Source organism: Oncorhynchus nerka, linkage group LG22, assembly GCF_034236695.1.
Source record: "Oncorhynchus nerka isolate Pitt River linkage group LG22, Oner_Uvic_2.0, whole genome shotgun sequence".
NCBI lineage: Eukaryota > Metazoa > Chordata > Actinopteri > Salmoniformes > Salmonidae > Oncorhynchus > Oncorhynchus nerka.
In genome coordinates this window covers 53,687,470-53,706,283 of record NC_088417.1, presented here as the reverse complement: position 1 = coordinate 53,706,283, position 18,814 = coordinate 53,687,470, and the positions used below count along the sequence as shown (strand labels likewise).

Below are 18,814 nucleotides of genomic sequence, written 5' to 3'. Positions count from 1 at the left end.
AACACCAGTCTCAACGCCAACAGTGAAGAGGCGAATCCGTGATGCTGGCCTTCTAGGCAGAGTTCCTCTGTCCAGTGTCTGTGCTCTTTTGCCCATCTTAATCTTTTCTTTTTATTGGCCAGTCTGAGATATGGCTTTTCCTTTGCAACTCTGCCTAGAAGGCCAGCATCCCGGAGTCGCCTCTTCACTGTTGAAGTTGAGACTGGTGTTTTGCGGGTACTATTTAATGAAGCTGCCAGTTGAGGACTTGTAAAATTGCTTTTAGTGGCATGGTTTGCTAGATTGACATATAATTCATTCATTTTTAAATGGGTGGGTTTATTGGTGTTAAAATACACCAGTTAACCTGTTAAGGAAGCTTTTCGCAGCTTTTTGTTAAAAATCGCGCAACATTTCAGCGCCCTGCTATTCATGCCAGGAATATAGTATATGCATATGATTAGTACGTGTGGATAGAAAACACTCAGACGTTTCTAAAACTGTTTAAATCACAGCTGTGACTATAACAGAACGTGCGTTTCATCGAAAAGTGCAGGGAAAACTGATCACTGAAAATGGAAAAATATATCCATCCGCGACTTCAAGGATTTGTTCAAAGTGAACCGAATTAAATAGGGCCGAGGTTACAGTGCCTACAGCTTCCACACGGTGTCTAGAGTCTTGTCATTTGATTCAGCTTTGATTCTTGGTTGAACCGAATCAAGGGAACTCATTCCCTCCGGTCTCCGACCGGATGTTTTGGTCGACCTCTCTTCAGACATGTTTTTCTACACGGACAGCTAAAGAATTTACATCGCATCCTGATGAATTTGATCGCTTATTAACGTGTACTAATACCTAAAGTTGCATTAACAAAAGTATTTCGAAGTGTTTTGTGAAAGTTTATCGTCGACTTTTTGAATTTTTTAAAATGACGTTACGTTATGAAACACTATTTTTTTCCCGTTTATCACACAGTATTCTTAGATCGATATCTAGGCTATATATGGACCGATTTAATCGAAAAAAGACCCTAAATGATGTTTATGGGACATCTAGGAGTGCCAAGAAAGAAGCTCGTCAAAGGTAATGAATGTTTTATATTTTATTTCAGCGTTTTGGTTTGCGACGGCTAACGCAAAATCTGTCGTGTTAGGTGACGTTGCAGTATTTTGAGGGTGCATGGTATCAGATAATAGCTTCTCATGCTTTCGCCGAAAAGCATTTTACAAATCTGACTCGGTGGATAGATTCACAACGAGTGTAGCTTTAATTCAGTATATTGTATGTCAATTTTAATGAAAGTTTGAGGTTTATCAACCTCTATGGGTGGTGCTCTTGAACATTTCCGCTGATTGTGGTTCCCACCTCGGTACCACGTCCTTATTAAGCTATTTTGGACCACCAAGCTGCTGATGTCATGCAGCCTGTCGTTTTTGTGTTTATACTTTTTTTATAACGATAACGACAAGTTTGATGTCGGACAACAATAGAATGTTCATGATGGCACTGTGACAACTGTCTACAGACATGTTGATAGACGAAGTATAAACCATCCTTAAGTCTTGAAATCTTTGGTTGTTTACTACACTAACATATTAATTCTGTTTAGCACATGGCCTCACATGTGAATCCTTAAAGAGATGGGTGGGTATAAGGCTTAAGTGGGTTTGAACAATGCTGAATGGGTGTAGTCAAAGAGCTCTCCAGTAGGTGTACCAAAAGTGGGGTTACAACTTTATCATCTTTCAAAGCAGAATTACTTTCCCATTCTACTCGACTGTAGTGTATGATATATACAATTTTCTAGCTCTGAGTCTCTACTTTTATCCAATGTAAAAAACACAATTTCAAATTTTGCTACTTGAGACCGGTTGGTCACAATTGATTGATTGATTAATTGATTATTCACCTACTCCAGCCTGTTGCCTCTCAAAATCCTGTCTGACTGCCTAACTGCCTGTCTTCCTTCCTTCCACTCTGCCTGTTGTCTGGCAAATTGCAAGATTATGTAATAATGCTTGTATTGCATTATAATGGTTGTTTTATTCGACATAATAGAGTATTCTGTTAACTATTGTGTGTGTGTGTTTTACTGAGGATGGGCCTGTATGAGATAACACTGACAGAGGAGATTTACAATGTCTTTGGGTAATAAAGCCTAAAGAGCATTCCAGAGAACATGAGCTAATGGTTCTGTTCTATACCTTACCAGGGAGAGATGGTTCCAGTTTAGAGTAGGAGGGCCAGACACTGGTCTATACAATGAAAACTGTTGACACAGCAGTAACTGTCTGCCATGTTTTATAGATATCTTTCATACAAATCTTAACCTTGTGACCATTCTATGTATCTGTTGTTCATCATATAGGTTGAGAGGGGTGTGTGTATCTTGGCTATAATCTTTGTACTTTTGTGTTGTCACTTTCAATGGTTCATTAGAAATGGCGCATCATTGAAAGTCATTGCTAATGCAAAGCTCTTATTATTAAAGATGTAGTTTAAGTATAACTCTGACTGGTGTGTGAAGTTTGTAACTCTCCTCATTTGGTAATGCAGAAATTAGCCACCACACTGCCTGCCTTGACTGACTGACTGACTGATCTCACCTGCTCCAGCATGTTGGTGAGCCTCTCGGCCTCCAGGTCGATGACAAATTTCTTCTCCTGCCGTCGGTCCAGGTCCTCCAGGAGGCGCCGGTAGGCCGCGTCGTTGAATTTCTCCACACAGATGGCGCTCACCTGCCAGCTGTTCTGTCCCGCCTTCTCCATGATGGCTTGCAGTATGGCATAACCTGAGGGGCCAACAGCCAATCAGATCACAGCATGTCATTCCAATACTTTATTTACATAGGAACAATTAAAACATTGACATACTGAATGTATAACAGTCAGATGCATTGCATCATCACATCTGATCTTACACTAATTTACAGTGCCGAAATGTTGAGGCACAGAAGGTTTCAAATGGAACGAATGAACCATGTTGCTGATTATTACTGATATCATCAAGCTGACGCCACAATCTAAAAACCCTGGCTTTACAAAAACAGCAAGCATGTGCTCCCCCAAGAAGCCCTGCATCCAATTAGACCTATTTCTCTGTGTTGAGTTCAGAGTTTGCTTTGCTACCCTTTGCTACTACGCAGATTCTTAATACTAACAAGTCCAGTAACAAAACCCCCATAATTGAGTAGATGGCATAGTCTCTTTGATCAGCGATTGATGGAGTGGTAGGAACCATTGGTGCTCTAGAGGGGGACCCTGGACTGCTGGGGCCAGACAGGGCCTTGTATATATAGAGGGATGAGAGGAAGTCAGGGGAGCCCCACACGGTGCTTCTTGTCTCCTCTCCAACAGGAACAGATGTCCCCCTTAAACGGCCCTTCCTGGTGGCCATCACAATCTGGCAACCTTTCTCCCTCTGCTCCCAATTAGTAGATTAACCTGTGAGTATCCACGTCTGGCAACCCAACCCCCCTTTCTCACTCTCTTTTCCTGTGCACCCTATTAGATTGGTGTCTCTCTGTGTCTGTGCCAGGAGGACAAGGACGATGATCGGTCACACACACACACACACACACACGCACGCACACACACACGCACACACACGCACGCACACGCACACACGCACGCACACACACACACGCACGCACACACACACACACACACACACACACACACACACACACACACACACACACACACACACACACACACACACACACACACACACCACTGCCTCAGTTTTTTTTTAAAGAAGAAAGCTATATATTATTGAATATTAAAACATACCATCTACCTGCAGTGAAGGCGCTCAACATTTGCATTACATACAGTCATCTAACAGACTCCCATCAAAGAGCGACTCACAGGAGCAACCAGGGCCAAGCGCCCCGCCCAAGGATCACGCCGACAGATCTCCCACCAAGTCAAGACGGGGACCCGAACCTGCAATCTATTGGCCACCGGCCCAAGCTCCCAACAGCCAGGCCACCAACCATCCAAGATCCTTCCACAGTTCCCCAAGAGCTTCCCCTAAACCATCCGAGATCTCCCCCCGTCCCCCAAAAAAACTTTCCCACCATTCCAAGCCCCAAGCCACCAACAGCCAACAAAATGAGCAAAAGAGAAAAAAGAGAAAGACAAAGGAAAACAACAAGGCAAAAACAAAAGACATCAAGGACAACAAAAATCAAAACAGCAACTGTATAGGTTTGAGTGCACGTGTGGCACTATTTACGTGTGTGTATGTCCATGTGTGTGTGTTTGAATGCGAGTGTGTATATACATGTGGGGCGGCAGGTAGTCTAGTGGTTAGAGCGTTGGACTAGTAACCGAAAGATTGCAAGATGGAATCCCCGAGCTGACAAGGTATAAATATGTCGTTCTATCCCTGAACAAGGCAGTTAACCCACTGTTCCTAGGCCGTCATTGAAAATAAGAATTTGTTCTTAACTGACTTACCACACAACTGTGTTAGGTGACAGAGTGGAAGACCTGTGCTGTGTTCATTAGGCATCAAAATGAATAAAACTGGTGGAAACAGGGCTGGGACTACCTGCATTTGTCCAATAAGAAATGGCAACTTTTGATTTCCGTTGCAAAACTTCTTTCTGAAATGCACAGACCACATTGACATAAATAACACCACAAGATCAAAAGATACATTTTTAAAAATCCTGTCGATTTTATAGAGTTCACAAGAGTGAGTTTTTTAAATCCACCCTTGGGTTGTGTTCATTAGTAGCCTGACCACCCGTCCACATCAATCCAGCAGAAAGCTACGCCCACTAGCGATTCTACTCTGCAATGAATGTATGGAGCAATCGATGCAGCAGCGGAATTACATTCAGGAAGAATTTAATAGAACCTAAAACATTTTAAATTCTCTTGCAACGGAAAATAAAATGATGGGTCAGGTCCATAGTTTCAGTTTCAGTCCGTTTTCTCCCATTTGGTGCCTAATGAACATGACCCAGATGATAACAACCCCAAGAGGACAATTCTGAAAATATACTAGGTTTGTGCTTTGTAAAAGTCCTATAGACTATGAGCAAACTGACATTTCCTGGCTAGGGTCCTATTGGATATAGACAGAGCTAATGACTAGTTGGCTAGTGGCCCATATATCAACAGTGGGGCAAAAAAGTATTTAGTCAGCCACCAATTGTGCAAGTTCTCCCACTTAAAAAAGATGAGAGAGGCCTGTAATTTTCATCATAGGTACACTTCAACTATGACAGACAAAATGAGAAAAAAATCCAGAAAATCACATTGTAGGATGTTTTATGAATTTATTTGCAAATTATGGTGGAAAATAAGTATTTGGTCACCTACAAACAAGCAAGATTTCTGGCTCTCACAGACCTGTAACTTCAAAATGATCACAAGAACGGTGAGCAAAAATCCCAGAACCACACAGGGGGACCTAGTGAATGACATGCAGAGAGCTGGGACCAAAGTAACAAAGCCTACCATCAGTAACACATTACGCTGCCAGGGACTCAAATCCTGCAGTGCCAGACGTGTCCCCCTGCTTAAGCCAGTACATGTCCAGGCCCGTCTGAAATTTGCTAGAGAGAATTTGGATGATCCAGAAGAAGATTGGGAGAATGTCATATGGTCAGATGAAACCAAAATATAACTTTTTGGTAAAAACTCAACTCGTCATGTTTGGAGGACAAAGAATGCTGAGTTGCATCCAAAGAACACCATACCTACTGTGAAGCATGGGGGTGAAACATCATGCTTTGGGGCTGTTTTTCTGCAAAGGGACCAGGACGACTGATCCGTGTAAAGGAAAGAATGAATGGGGCCATGTATTGTGAGATTTTGAGTGAAAACCTCCTTCCATCAGCAAGGGCATTGAAGATGAAACGTGGCTGGGTCTTTCAGCATGACAATGATCCCAAACACACCGCCCGGGCAACGAAGGAGTGGCTTCGTAAGAAGCATTTCAAAGTCCTGGAGTGGCCTAGCCAGTCTCTAGATCTCAACCACATAGAAAATCATTGGAGGGAGTTGAAAGTCCGTGTTGCCCAGCAACAGCCCCCAAACATCACTGCTTTAGAGGAGATCTGCATGGAGGAATGGGCCAAAATACCAGCAACAGTGTGTGAAAACCTTGTTGAAGACTTACAGAAAACGTTTGACCTCTGTCATTGCCAACAAAGGGTATATAACAAAGTATTGAGATAAACGTTTATTATTGACCAAATACTTATTTTCCACCATAATTTGCAAATAAATTCATTAAAAATCCTACAATGTGATTTTCTGGATTTTTTTCTCATTTTGTCTGTCATAGTTGAAGTGTACCTATGATGAAAATTACAGGCCTCTCTCATCTTTTTACGTGGGAGAACTTGCACAATTGGTGGCTGACTAAATACTTTTTTGCCCCACTGTATATGGCTGTGATTACAGTGTTTCAGTCAGAGAACCAGGTGCAACTTCCCTTCTCATGTCAGTGATATCAATGCAATTACACAGTGGAGATGAAAGCAAAGCCCATAATAGGCCCTGTCAACAAAGAATCTAAGTGCAACCATTACGGCTTATAGAGTATAGACGAGGCACAGAAACACACACGAACAGAAAATGACACACGCGCACACACACACACACACACACACACACACACACACACACACACACACACACACACACACACACACACACACACACACACACACACACACACACACACACACACACACACACACACACAAAGACCTCCCCACACACAGACTCTCCCTCTCTCCTTAAAGTGAGGCCTATGGCAGACACATAACAGCCCACTGCAGCAACAATCATTTGTTTCTATGTAATGATACAAAATCCTATATTGTTCTATTTGCAATCACATGCCTCAGTCCCCTTATACCAGCCCCACCAACCAGAGACGAGCGCTAAGGCCTTCCTTCCTCCTTGTCCGCCCACCTTTCTATCCGCCTGCCTGCCTGCCTTTCTACACACCTTGTTTTCTGCCTTCCTGCCACTGATTACCAACTGATGAATCTGTAGCCCGGGGCTGTGTGTAGAGCAGCAGCTAACCGCAATCAGCGTCATCGCAGTAGCTGCCTGACTGCACCACAGAACAGCACAGAGTACAGCCTCCCCTCCCCCATTTCCTTCTCCTGCTTCTCGTTGCACACTGCCATTCACTGCCACTAGGAGGCAGTGGTTATATGAAATGAATGACTTTCAATGAGCGCTGGTCTACTGCAGTAAACTATAGGGAGATGGAGAGTGATGGAGAGGGTCCGAATGTAGTCCGGGTAGAGAGAGAGAGCACAATACTCCTGAGAGACCTAACCTTTTTAAACCGAGTCCTTCATCCTGACTTGGAGACCCCGCTGTTTGGTACACATCTGTCTATTGGAGAAAGTTAGACAGACACAGGGAGAGAGACAGGGAGGGAGGGAAGGAGAGAGAGAGAGAGAGAGAGAGAGAGAGAGAGAGAGAGAGAGAGAGAGAGAGAGAGAGAGAGAGAGACATAGAAAGACAGAGAGAGAGAGAGATGCTGGTACAGGAGAAGTCTAGAGCAAGATATTCCAAACCTTACCGGGTCATAGATAGGAAGGTGGATAACAGTTATTATTGTCATCTCAATGGGCAGTTCTGGTAAGGTGGTTGGAATGATGTAATTTTAACCAGCTTTGTCCACAGTGATGAAAGTGACGCAGAAAATTGAAAGGAAGAAATGCACGAGGAAAATTCATTCCTCTGAAATGGTTTGACGGGGTCTACGAGGGTGCGGGATACTCCACGCTGGTCGGCTTGACAGCTGCAGTGTCAGTACAGTACAGACATCGATGCATGTGGTGAAGCCACTGCCTTTTCTCACTGTGCTACAACTGTCCATGTTGAGGCCTTCAGTAGAGCACCTGGCATTGTGACAGAAACAGTAGAAACAGCAATAGCAGGAGTAGTATAATGCCACTTTAATAATGTTTACATATAGTTGAAGTCAGAAGTTTACATACACTTATGTTGGAGTCATTAAAACTCGTTTTTCAACCACTCCACAAATTTCTTGTAAACAAACTATAGTTTTGGCAAATCTGTTAGGACATCTACTTTGTGCATGACACAAGTCATTTTTCCAACAATTGTTTACAGACAGATTATATCACTTATAATTCACTATTCCAGTGGGTCAGAAGTTTACATACACTAAGTTGACTGTGCCTTTAAACAGCTTGGAAAATTCCAGAAAATTATGTTATGGGTTTGGAAGCTTATGTACATACTGTATGCTTTGGGAATATGTATTGACTGTTTGAACTGAAGATGTTATTAAAGGCTATTTGCGTCATGTTCAACTGATATGAGGTACGCTGTATACTGTAGCTACAGCCCTTCTGGGTTGAAACACATCTGAGAACAGGGTGAGCCATTATTGATAGTTTAGAGAGAGAGAGTGAGAGAGCGAGAGAGTGAGAGAGCGAGAGAGCGAGCGAGAGAGCAAGCGAGAAAGAAAGACATCTAGACCAAGAGAGAAGGATGCGGTGCATTTCTTGGTTCTGGCGTTGCTCATTAGTGGAATAGGAACCTCAGTACCTCTGCCCAGTCCTCCGAGACAACGAGACACAGAGGAAGAGAGAGAGAGAGAGAGAGAGAGAGAGAGAGAGAGAGAGAGAGAGAGAGAGAGAGAGAGAGAGAGAGAGAGAGAGAGAGAGAGAGAGAGAGAGAGAGAGAGAACTGAAGATGTTTTTAAGGGCTATTTTCATCATGTTCAACTGATATAAGGTATGTGGTAAAGTATAGCTACAGCCCTTCTGGGTTGAAACACATCTGATAATAGGTGAGCCATTATTGATAGTTGTAAGAGAAGGAGAGAGAAAGAGGGGGGAAGGAGAGAGAGAGGAAGGAGAGAGAGAGAGAGGGGGGGAGAAAGAAGGGAGAGAAAGAGAGGAGAGAGCGAGGGGAGAGAGAGAGAGAGAGAGAGGGCAAGAGAAAGAAAGAAAGAAAGTGGAGAATGGGGGGGGGGAGATAGACATTGTAAGAAAGTGAGTGAGAAAGAATGGGATGGAAAGAGAGAGAGAGAGAGCTCTAGACACAGGGGTTCTTAACCTTTTTCAGCCTGGGACCCAAATGAGAAATTCTGTGTTTTCCTGGGACCCAAGCTTAGGAAAATATGCAACTATACATACATACACACATATATATCTATACATTTCATTGCCCTTATGCCTAAAACAAATGCAATATAGACAAAAAATAATAATTAAATTAAATATCCATATAAATATATATTCATGTTTATTTTCCACATTAAAAACACTCTTACATATCTGTCTAGGTTGGAACTGTAGCTGTTAAAATACAATAAATATTTTTCATACTGAACTGTAATAAACTGTCTGATCACATCACACAGATGAATAACAGAACACACACACAGGTTTGTTGATAGTGCAACCCTAAGTAACAGTACATATTAAAAATGATCAGGCCTACAGTACATCTTACTGTAGAAATTATTGTTTGAAAGAAAGTCTAGGTTGACAGTTACTTAATGCTGACAGAAAAATAACAGGTTCTCTTTCATTTAAATTGAAAAGAAAACCATGGTCCCAATATTGCAATCAAATTGGTATGGTGGCAGGGCATGGGTCGACAAAACCTTGGTGCTGTTAAAATACATTACAGATTTTTTTAGTCTGAACTGAAATAAACTGATTGATCACATCACACAGATGTAGACCAGAAAACCCCCACACAGTCCTAATGAGAGCATGTCTATTCTGGGCTCCGTTTTTGACAGTACAACACTGAGGTGATGCTCAGCCTTGAAACTGTTTCTGTACTTATTTTTTTAAGTATGTCAGAGTTGAGAACCCTGACTCGCATAGGTATGTGGTGCCAAACTGGGCCAGAACATCTACTGCTTTCTCAGTTAGGCAGGAGATCACTTCCTCCTGCTGTAGATGAGCAACCTAGAACTGTGTCTGCCTCGCTTCAGTTTATTCCAGTTAAGAATAAAAATTATTGTATTTTAACAGCAACAGTTCCAACCTAGACTTGTCTTCAACAATAATGTCTACAGTAAGATGTACAGTAGGCCTGATCATTTTTCATATTCAGCTGTACTGTTCCTAGGGTTGCACTATCAGTAGCTAGCTTGCTTTGGCGAATGTTAGCTATTAACTGTGTACAATGAGGCCAGGGGATTGTTTGAAAGTGAAACTCACGTCTACTTTTATGAGAGATAGTACTCCCTTATTTCTGCTTATCATCACCTGTTATAAAATGCCAACAATGCCTTGCTAGCTGACTCACTTTCCACTGTCAAAGCACTGTTTCATGAAGCATTCTGCCCTGTTCTGAATGAACTCCCTGGGTTAACCATCAGGCTGTGGCTGTTTAGTCAGGACGTGTCGTTTTATTAATTTGTTCGTTAGGTGACTCATTACTAAGCACTTCCACATTGTGCTCCTCATAAGTTTGTATAAAAGAGAGAGAAACTCATCACTGCATACGCGTTTCATTATAATTCATGGCTTGAACTACATGTGTGTCGCGGAGTGATCTTCAAGAAAACTGCAGAAAAAAAGATCTGGTAAACCGTGAAGCACACAGAGCATCTCCCCCTCACACAACTGCCAAACTGAGCAGAGATTGCTGTTAAGCATAGAGCGCAGCGGCCAAATAAATTCCAGTAATTCATGAAATAATTAGACATTTACTCTGACACGTCGCGACCCACCATTAACAAGTCCGCAACCCACTTTGGGTCGCAATCCCATACTTTCAGAAAGGCTGCTCTAGACCAAGAGAGAATGATGCGCTGTGGACCCTGGTTCTGACGTTGCTCAATAGTGGAACAAGAACCTCAGTACCTCTACCCAGAGAGGGAGAGAGTAAGAGTGAGAGAAAAAAACACATTTCTATTAATACTACAGCGACGCTAGCGGCTTCCTGGAAAGACACTGCCGTCCATGGAGAATACCCGTTATCTCCGGTTCTCACTTGGGCTTCACATTCCAAATGGCACCCTAATCCCTTTATAGTGCACATCTTTTGGCCAGGCTCCATTTGCATCCAACAAGGCTCTGGTCAATAGTAGTGCACTAAATAGGGAATATGGTGCCATTTGGAACAGATCCTTTCCTTTGTTTCATTACCCCCCAGCTTGGTTCCCTATTCCACTTCCCTGACAGGACACCTCCCTGCACCCGGCATCGCTGCACTTGCCTATCGATTGGTAGATTTGGTCTGTAGCCCCCTTTGGCCCCAAGACATGCCCGTCCACCAGATAGCACAGACAGCCATTATTTTAGGACAGCATCCATTCACACTTCCACTGTATGGGTTTCCACATAGAGCAGGGGTCATTGAGATAGATCAGAGTAGGCAATGCAGGGTCTGGACCATAATTACCAATAATCTCTGATTCTAGACATTCTATTTCTAAGGACTGTAGTTGATGTTCTGAATACAAAGAGCCATAGATACACATTACACTGACACATTATTAATGACTAAATGCAGATCGTGTACATCTTTGTAATATATATGACCTTTGGAGCTAAACATATGAATGCTCACACTTACACCAAGACCTGTAAAGCAAAGCCTTTGCTGTGTCTTGGCCCCAGCTCCTAACACACTACTACTGTACAGTTACTGCAGCAGGCTGGAGTCCCATTTAGAGGTGGCACTTGTCACTGTGTTATGTGTTAACAATAAAGACTACCGTTCCCATAATGCAACGCACCATGCACAAAGTGATTGTTAGAATGCCTTGCATAGCTACACACCAATGTAAAAGTAGCTAAACCTATGCCCCCAGCTTGTCAATTCATCAAGGAACAAACATAACATGGGGTGTTTCTCAATATGCATACTACGAGCACGCAATATGCATACTACGAGCACGAGCACGCAATATGCATACTCCGAGCACGCAATCTGGAGCCATGGGAGGGTCGGAGCAGGAGTCCAAATCAAAGTATGCGAAACGGATGTGTACTCCGCTTGTACACATTTCAAAGCATGTATCGACGCAAGCTTCAATAAAAAGTATGGACAGAAATATGACGCAACCAAGTAAAACAAGACACTACTGGTTTCACTTTATTGAAACCATTATTTGAGCTGAAGCAAGAGAAAATAAACTCCGACTTCGGAATGAAATGTCGCCCATTCACATCTTATATGTTGCCTGACTACAATATTGCATCTTGAAAACGTTAATAAATACATGGTGTGTTCATTTTGGCATGTTTACCAGCCTACAATACCCACTGCAGTCTGTGTAGATTGCAAGCCCATAGTAAGTCAATAAGGCGAACTGGCTAACTACTACTGTTTACCAGCCTACAATACCCACTGCAGTCTGTGTAGATTGCAAGCCCATAGTAAGTCAATAAGGCGAACTGGCTAACTACTAATGTTAGCTAACTAGCTAGCCACAAATAATTAGTAGTTAACTACCCACAAAGAATTGGCATCTACCTTGCATAGTTTTAGGTCATTTTTAAACTATCTGGTTAGCTTGAATATTACAATTCATATATAGCTAGCTGATAGTTATGAAATAAAACTTTGTGCATATCTTGTTTTGTCTCTTGCCATTGTCCTGGCTGGAAGAAGGTTCAGTGAATGGGTATGTCCATAGTAAGGCAATAGGGTCAACTGGCTAGCTAGCTAGCCATTAAGAAGTGGTAGCTAGCTACCCACAAAAAATTGACATCTACCTGGCATAACATTAGTTTAAGGTCCTTTGGTCGTTTAACTAGTTAGACCATTACGATTCACATGTAGCTAGCTGATAATTATGAAGTTAAACAATATGCTTTGTGTATATCTTGTTTCGTCTCTATTGTCATTGTCTTGGCTGGAAGAAAGTTCAGTGAATGGGAGGTAATACAGTAGGGGGAGTGCTTCTCAAATGTAATGTTTTATGCACTCTCCATACTCTTGTCCTCACAAGAACGGACTCAAGAAAACATCTTCGGAGAATGTTACTCGGTGCAGGAGAGTGTGGAGTACGGTAGTATGAATATTGAGAAACACCCATGGTGTCAGAAGTGGGATTCAAACCCACGACTCCAATGTAAGCAAAGGCACCTCATCCACTGACTCTTAGCCTCTCATTCCTATGTGACAACATAAGTGCTGTTATTCACTCTAAATCTCTAAGTCTATTATAACTCCCTTCTAATCAATATAAGCACAGCCTCCATTTCTCCTTCCAATGGCCCTTTACGGCGTGAGAATCTGAAAGAATTGGACCGCTATAATTAATATGGTTGTGACTTTACCATGGCCTCTGAATTGCACCTATTCACTCTTTTCCGATTTACAAGTGCCTATGGGACAGAGACCTGCAACAACCGGTGCCCTTGGCAAATCCTTCCCGCAAGTCAATTTTAATGTGCCTCCCCCCACGGTTACGACATCAACATACACCTGTGACCTTTAAATATAATTTCCATCTCTCCATTTACTATGTATAGCACTTTGAGGTACTGGAAACGCTTTGAAGCGCTATACATTGAGTGTACAAACCATTAGGAAAGAACTTCCTGATATTGAGTTGCACCCCCCCCAGAACAGCCTCAATTCATCAGGACTCTACAAGGTGTTGAAAGCGTTCCACAGGGATGCTGGCCCATGTTGACCCCAGTGCTTCAGTTGTGTCAAGTTGGCTGGATGTCCTTTGGGCGGTGGACCATTCTTGATACACGCAGGAAACTGTTGAGCATGAAAAACCCAGCAGGGTTGCAGTTCTTGACAAACTTAAAAGTCACTTAAATCTTTTGTCTTGCCCATTCTGAATGACACACATACACAATTCATGTCTCAATTGTCTTAAGGCTTAAAATTCCTTCTTTAACCTGTCTCCTCCCCTTCATCTACACTGATTGAAGTGGATTTAACAGGTGACATCAGTAAGGGATCATAGCTTTCACCTGGATTCAATTGGTCAGTCTTTGTCGGGGAATTTATATATTTTTTATATTTTTATATATTTTTTATTTAACTTGGTAAGTCAGTTAAGAACAAATTCTTATTTACCATGACGGTGAAAAGAGCAGTGTTTGTATGGTTTTGTACAATCAGTGTATAAATCCAATAAATTATTAAGTATCATTGCAATGACTTACCACTGTCAGTGACAAACTAAAAGGTCAATTCAGTAGTATGATGTAATCATACACAGTGGAGCAACTTCCTGATTGCATTAAGACTTAAAAAGGTACACGTCAGGGGCCTGCATCGCAGCGCCAGCTGTGCCACCAGAGACTCTGGGTTCGCGCCCAGGCTCTGTCGCAGCCAGCCAAGACTGGGAGGTCCGTGGGGCGACACACAATTGGCCTAGCATCGTCCGGGTTAGGGAGGGCTTGGCCGGTAGGGATATCCTTGTCTCATCGCGCACCAGCGACTCCTGTGGCGGTCCGGGCGCAGTGCACGCTAACCAAGGTCACCAGGTGCACAGTGTTTCCTCCGACACATTGGTGCGGCTGGCTTCCGGGTTGGATGCGCGCTTGGTTGGGTTGTGTTTCGGAGGATGCAAGATTTTCGACCTTTTGTCTCTCCCGAGCCGTACGGGAGTTGTAGCGATGAGACAAGATAGTAACTACTAATAATTGGATACCACGAAATTGGGGAGAAAAAGGGGGTAAAAAAAACTTTCAAGAAAAAAAAGGTCAACGTCATCATACAGATCAACACACACAAATATAAGTACTTACCCCGGTCCGTATCGTAGAGGAAGACAAACTTGTTCCAGTCGTAGTGATCGAGTAGCGAGAGCAGCGCTCCGCGGATGGAGGGCCGAAGCTGCAGCGTGAACTGGCTCTCTCCCTCGATGGGGAAGCTGGGCGTGATGAGGGAGATGTGCAGCGCCCCGCAGAACGACGTCAGCGTGTGCACCGAGCGCTTGTCGTACAGGCCAAAGATGGCGAATACGCCCCGCGAGTACTGCGAGCAGACTGTGGAGGAGGTATGGAAGGGGGGAAGAGAGAGAGAGAGAGAAGTTAGTTACTAAATGAGTTTACTAAACATTTGAATCTCTTAAAGGGAGAAATGAGTACTACGAGCAGACTGTGGAGGAGGTATGGAAGGGGGGAAGAGAGAGAGAAAGAGAAAGAGAAATAAGTTAGTTACTAAATTAGTTTACTAAACATTTGAATCTCTTAAAGGGAGAAATGGTGCATGTAAGAATAGACGGCGAGTACAGAAAGCAGACAGTGGTAGAGAGAGAGAGACATTACAGATAGTTCAGCAACCCATTCAAATCCCTACAAGAGAAGCCCTTTGTTGCCTATGGAATAACAACTACCCAAAACATCCACAAAATATCAAATGTCCATCTTAAAACATGATTTCTAGCTTAATGAGTCTCTCTACCTCCTTTCGTTACCTCTCTCTCTCTATCTGAGATACGATGACACACATACATATAATACGTATTATTTACCACAAATCTGCAATCAAATCTGCAATCCTCCAAGAAGCTAGCCAGAAGCTAGCCAGAAACTCCAAGAAGCTAGCCAGAAGCTAGCCAGGAGCTAGCCAGAAGCTAATCAGAAGCTAGTTAGCTTCTTTACTGGCAACTCGTTCGTATTCAGCTAACCACGGTTTGTGGTCATCAGCTATCCTTTAACTCGAAAATCTATCGCCAGTTTTGTACGGCGCAGCGCGGCTCGGAACGGAACATACCGGACCGATTTTTTCTCTCCATGTCCCTGGATTTCAACTGCTCTCTGGACATTCACTCCCGGATCTCACAGCTAGCTGGCTGCTATCCGTGTGTCTATCTGCTTTCGTCGATTCCGGAGCAAACATCAATTACTCCGGAGCTAGCCAGCTCCGTCAACCACTCCTGAGCTCCGTCAATCACTCCTGGGCTGCAGTCCCCTATCCGGACCCGTTTTACTGCCTACACGGAGCCCCTCCGGGCCTTCACAACTGGACTGCCGACGTTATCTACCCGAAGGAGATCCGGCTGGCTCCTCCGTCGCGACGTTACCTGAATGCCCATCTGCGGCCTGCTAACCGTTAGCTGTCTTACCGGATGCTCTCAGAATAGACAATCGGACAATTTATTTATTTTTATTATTATTATGTTTCTTCTTGGGCCTCTATAACTATATCTATTGTTTTTATTTTTTGTTGTTGTGTGATTTGGACTAATCCCCTCTACAACACGGAACTCCACTAATCTACTGACGGAACGCAAGAGGTGGCTAACAACAGACCTCCATCCTATGCTAGCTTGCTACCGATGTCCTGGCTAGCTGTCTAAATCGCCGTGACCCCCAAACCAACCTCTCCACTCCCTGGACCCTTTTGATCACTCGACTAAGGATGCCTCTCCTTAATGTCAATATGTCTTGTCCATTGCTGTTCTGGTTAGTGTTTATTGGCTTATTTCACTGTAGAGCCTCTAGTCCTGCTCACTATACCTTATCCAACTTATTAGTTCCACCACCCACACATGCAATGACATCTCCTGGTTTCAATGATGTTTCTAGAGACAATATCTCTCTCTTCATCACTCAATACCTAGGTTTACCTCCACTGTATTCACATCCTACCATACCTTTGTCTGTACATTATACCTTGATGCTATTTTATCGCCCCCAGAAACCTCCTTTTACTCTCTGTTCCAGACGTTCTAGACGACCAATTCTTATTGCTTTTAGCCGTACCCTTATTCTTCTCCTCCTATGTTCCTCTGGCGATGTAGAGGTGAATCCAGGCCCTGCAGTGCCTAGCTCCACTCCTATTCCCCAGGCGCTCTCTTTTGATGACTTCTGTAACCGTAATAGCCTTGGTTTCATGCATGTTAACATTAGAAGCCTCCTCCCTAAGTTTGTTTTTTTCACTGCTTTAGCACACTCTGCCAACCCGGATGTTCTAGCTGTGTTTGAATCCTGGCTTAGGAAGACCACCAAAAATTCAGAAATTTTAATTCCAAACTACAACATTTTCAGACAAGATAGAACTGCCAAAGGGGGCGGTGTTGCAATCTACTGCAAAGATAGCCTGCAGAGTTCTGTCCTACTATCCAGGTCTGTACCCAAACAATTTGAACTTCTTCTTTTAAAAATCCACCTCTCTAAAAACAAGTCTCTCACCGTTGCCGCCTGCTATAGACCACCCTCTGCCCCCAGCTGTGCTCTGGACACCATATGTGAACTGATTGCCCCCCATCTATCTTCAGAGCTCGTGCTGCTAGGCGACCTAAACTGGAACATGCTTAACACCCCAGCCATCCTACAATCTAAACTTGATGCCCTCAATCTCACACAAATTATCAATGAACCTACCAGGTACCCCCCCCAAAGCCTTAAACACGGGTACCCTCATAGATATCATCCTAACCAACTTCCCCTCTAAATACACCTCTGCTGTCTTCAACCAAGATCTCAGCGATCACTGCCTCATTGCCTGCATCCGTAATGGGTCAGCGGTCAAACGACCTCCACTCATCACTGTAAAACGCTCCCTGAAACACTTCAGCGAGCAGGCCTTTCTAATCGACCTGGCCGGGGTGTCCTGAAAGGATATTGATCTCATCCCGTCAGTAGAGGATGCCTGGATATTTTTTAAAAATGCCTTCCTAACAATCTTAAATAAACATGCCCCATTCAAGAAAATTAGAACCAGGAACAGATATATCCCTTGGTTCTCCCCAGACCTGACTGCCCTTAACCAACACAAAAACATCCTATGGCGTTCTGCATTAGCATCGAACAGCCCCGTGATATGCAGCTGTTCAGGAAGCTAGAAACCGTTATACACAGGCAGTTAGAAAAGCCAAGGCTAGCTTTTTCAAGCAGAAATTTGCTTCCTGCAACATTAACTCTAAAAAGTTCTGGGACACTGTAAAGTCCATGGAGAATAAGAACACCTCCTCCCAGCTGCCCACTGCACTGAAGATAGGAAACACTGTCACCACTGATAAATCCACCATAATTGAGAATTTCAATAAGCATTTTTCTACGGCTGGCCATGCTTTCCACCTGGCAACTCCTACCCCGGTCAACAGCACTGCACCCCCAACAGCAACTCGCCCAAGCCTTCCCCATTTCTCCTTCTCCCAAATCCATTCAGCTGAAGTTCTGAAAGAGCTGAAAAATCTGGACCCCTACAAATCAGCCGGGCTAGACAATCTGGACCCTTTCTTTCTAAAATTATCTGCCGAAATTGTTGCCACCCCTATTACTAGCCTGTTCAACCTCTCTTTCGTGTCATCTGAGATTCCCAAAGATTGGAAAGCAGCTGCGGTCATCCCCCTCTTCAAAGGGGGACACTCTTGACCCAAACTGCTACAGACCTATATCTATCCTACCATGCCTTTCCAAGGTCTTGAAAGCCAAGTCAACAAACAGATTACCGACCATTTCGAATCTCACCATACCTTCTCTGCTATGCAATCTGGTTTCAGAGCTGGTCATGGGTGCACCTCAGCCACGCTCAAGGTCCTAAACGATATCTTAACCGCCATCGATAAGAAACATTACTGTGCAGCCGTATTCATTGATCTGGCCAAGGCTTTCGACTCTGTCAACCACCACATCCTCATCGGCAGACTCGACAGCCTTGGTTTCTCAAATGATTGCCTCGCCTGGTTCACCAACTACTTCTCTGATAGAGTTCAGTGTGTCAAATCGGAGGGTCTGCTGTCCGGACCTCTGGCAGTCTCTATGGGGGTGCCACAGGGTTCAATTCTTGGACCGACTCTCTTCTCTGTATACATCAATGAGGTCGCTCTTGCTGCTGGTGAGTCTCTGATCCACCTCTACGCAGACGACACCATTCTGTATACTTCCAGCCCTTCTTTGGACACTGTGTTAACAACCCTCCAG

General features: G+C 43.6%; 1 protein-coding gene across 1 annotated transcript in view; it reads right to left on the bottom strand.

The window, feature by feature from the left end:
- Window positions 1-18,814, bottom strand: part of LOC115105337 (glutamate receptor 4) — a 172,391-nt gene that overhangs the window by 69,189 nt on the left and 84,388 nt on the right. The window contains 2 exon segments of the mRNA XM_029627267.2: window positions 2,589-2,773; window positions 14,690-14,929. Of these exon segments, the coding sequence (XP_029483127.2) occupies window positions 2,589-2,773; window positions 14,690-14,929 (425 nt within the window).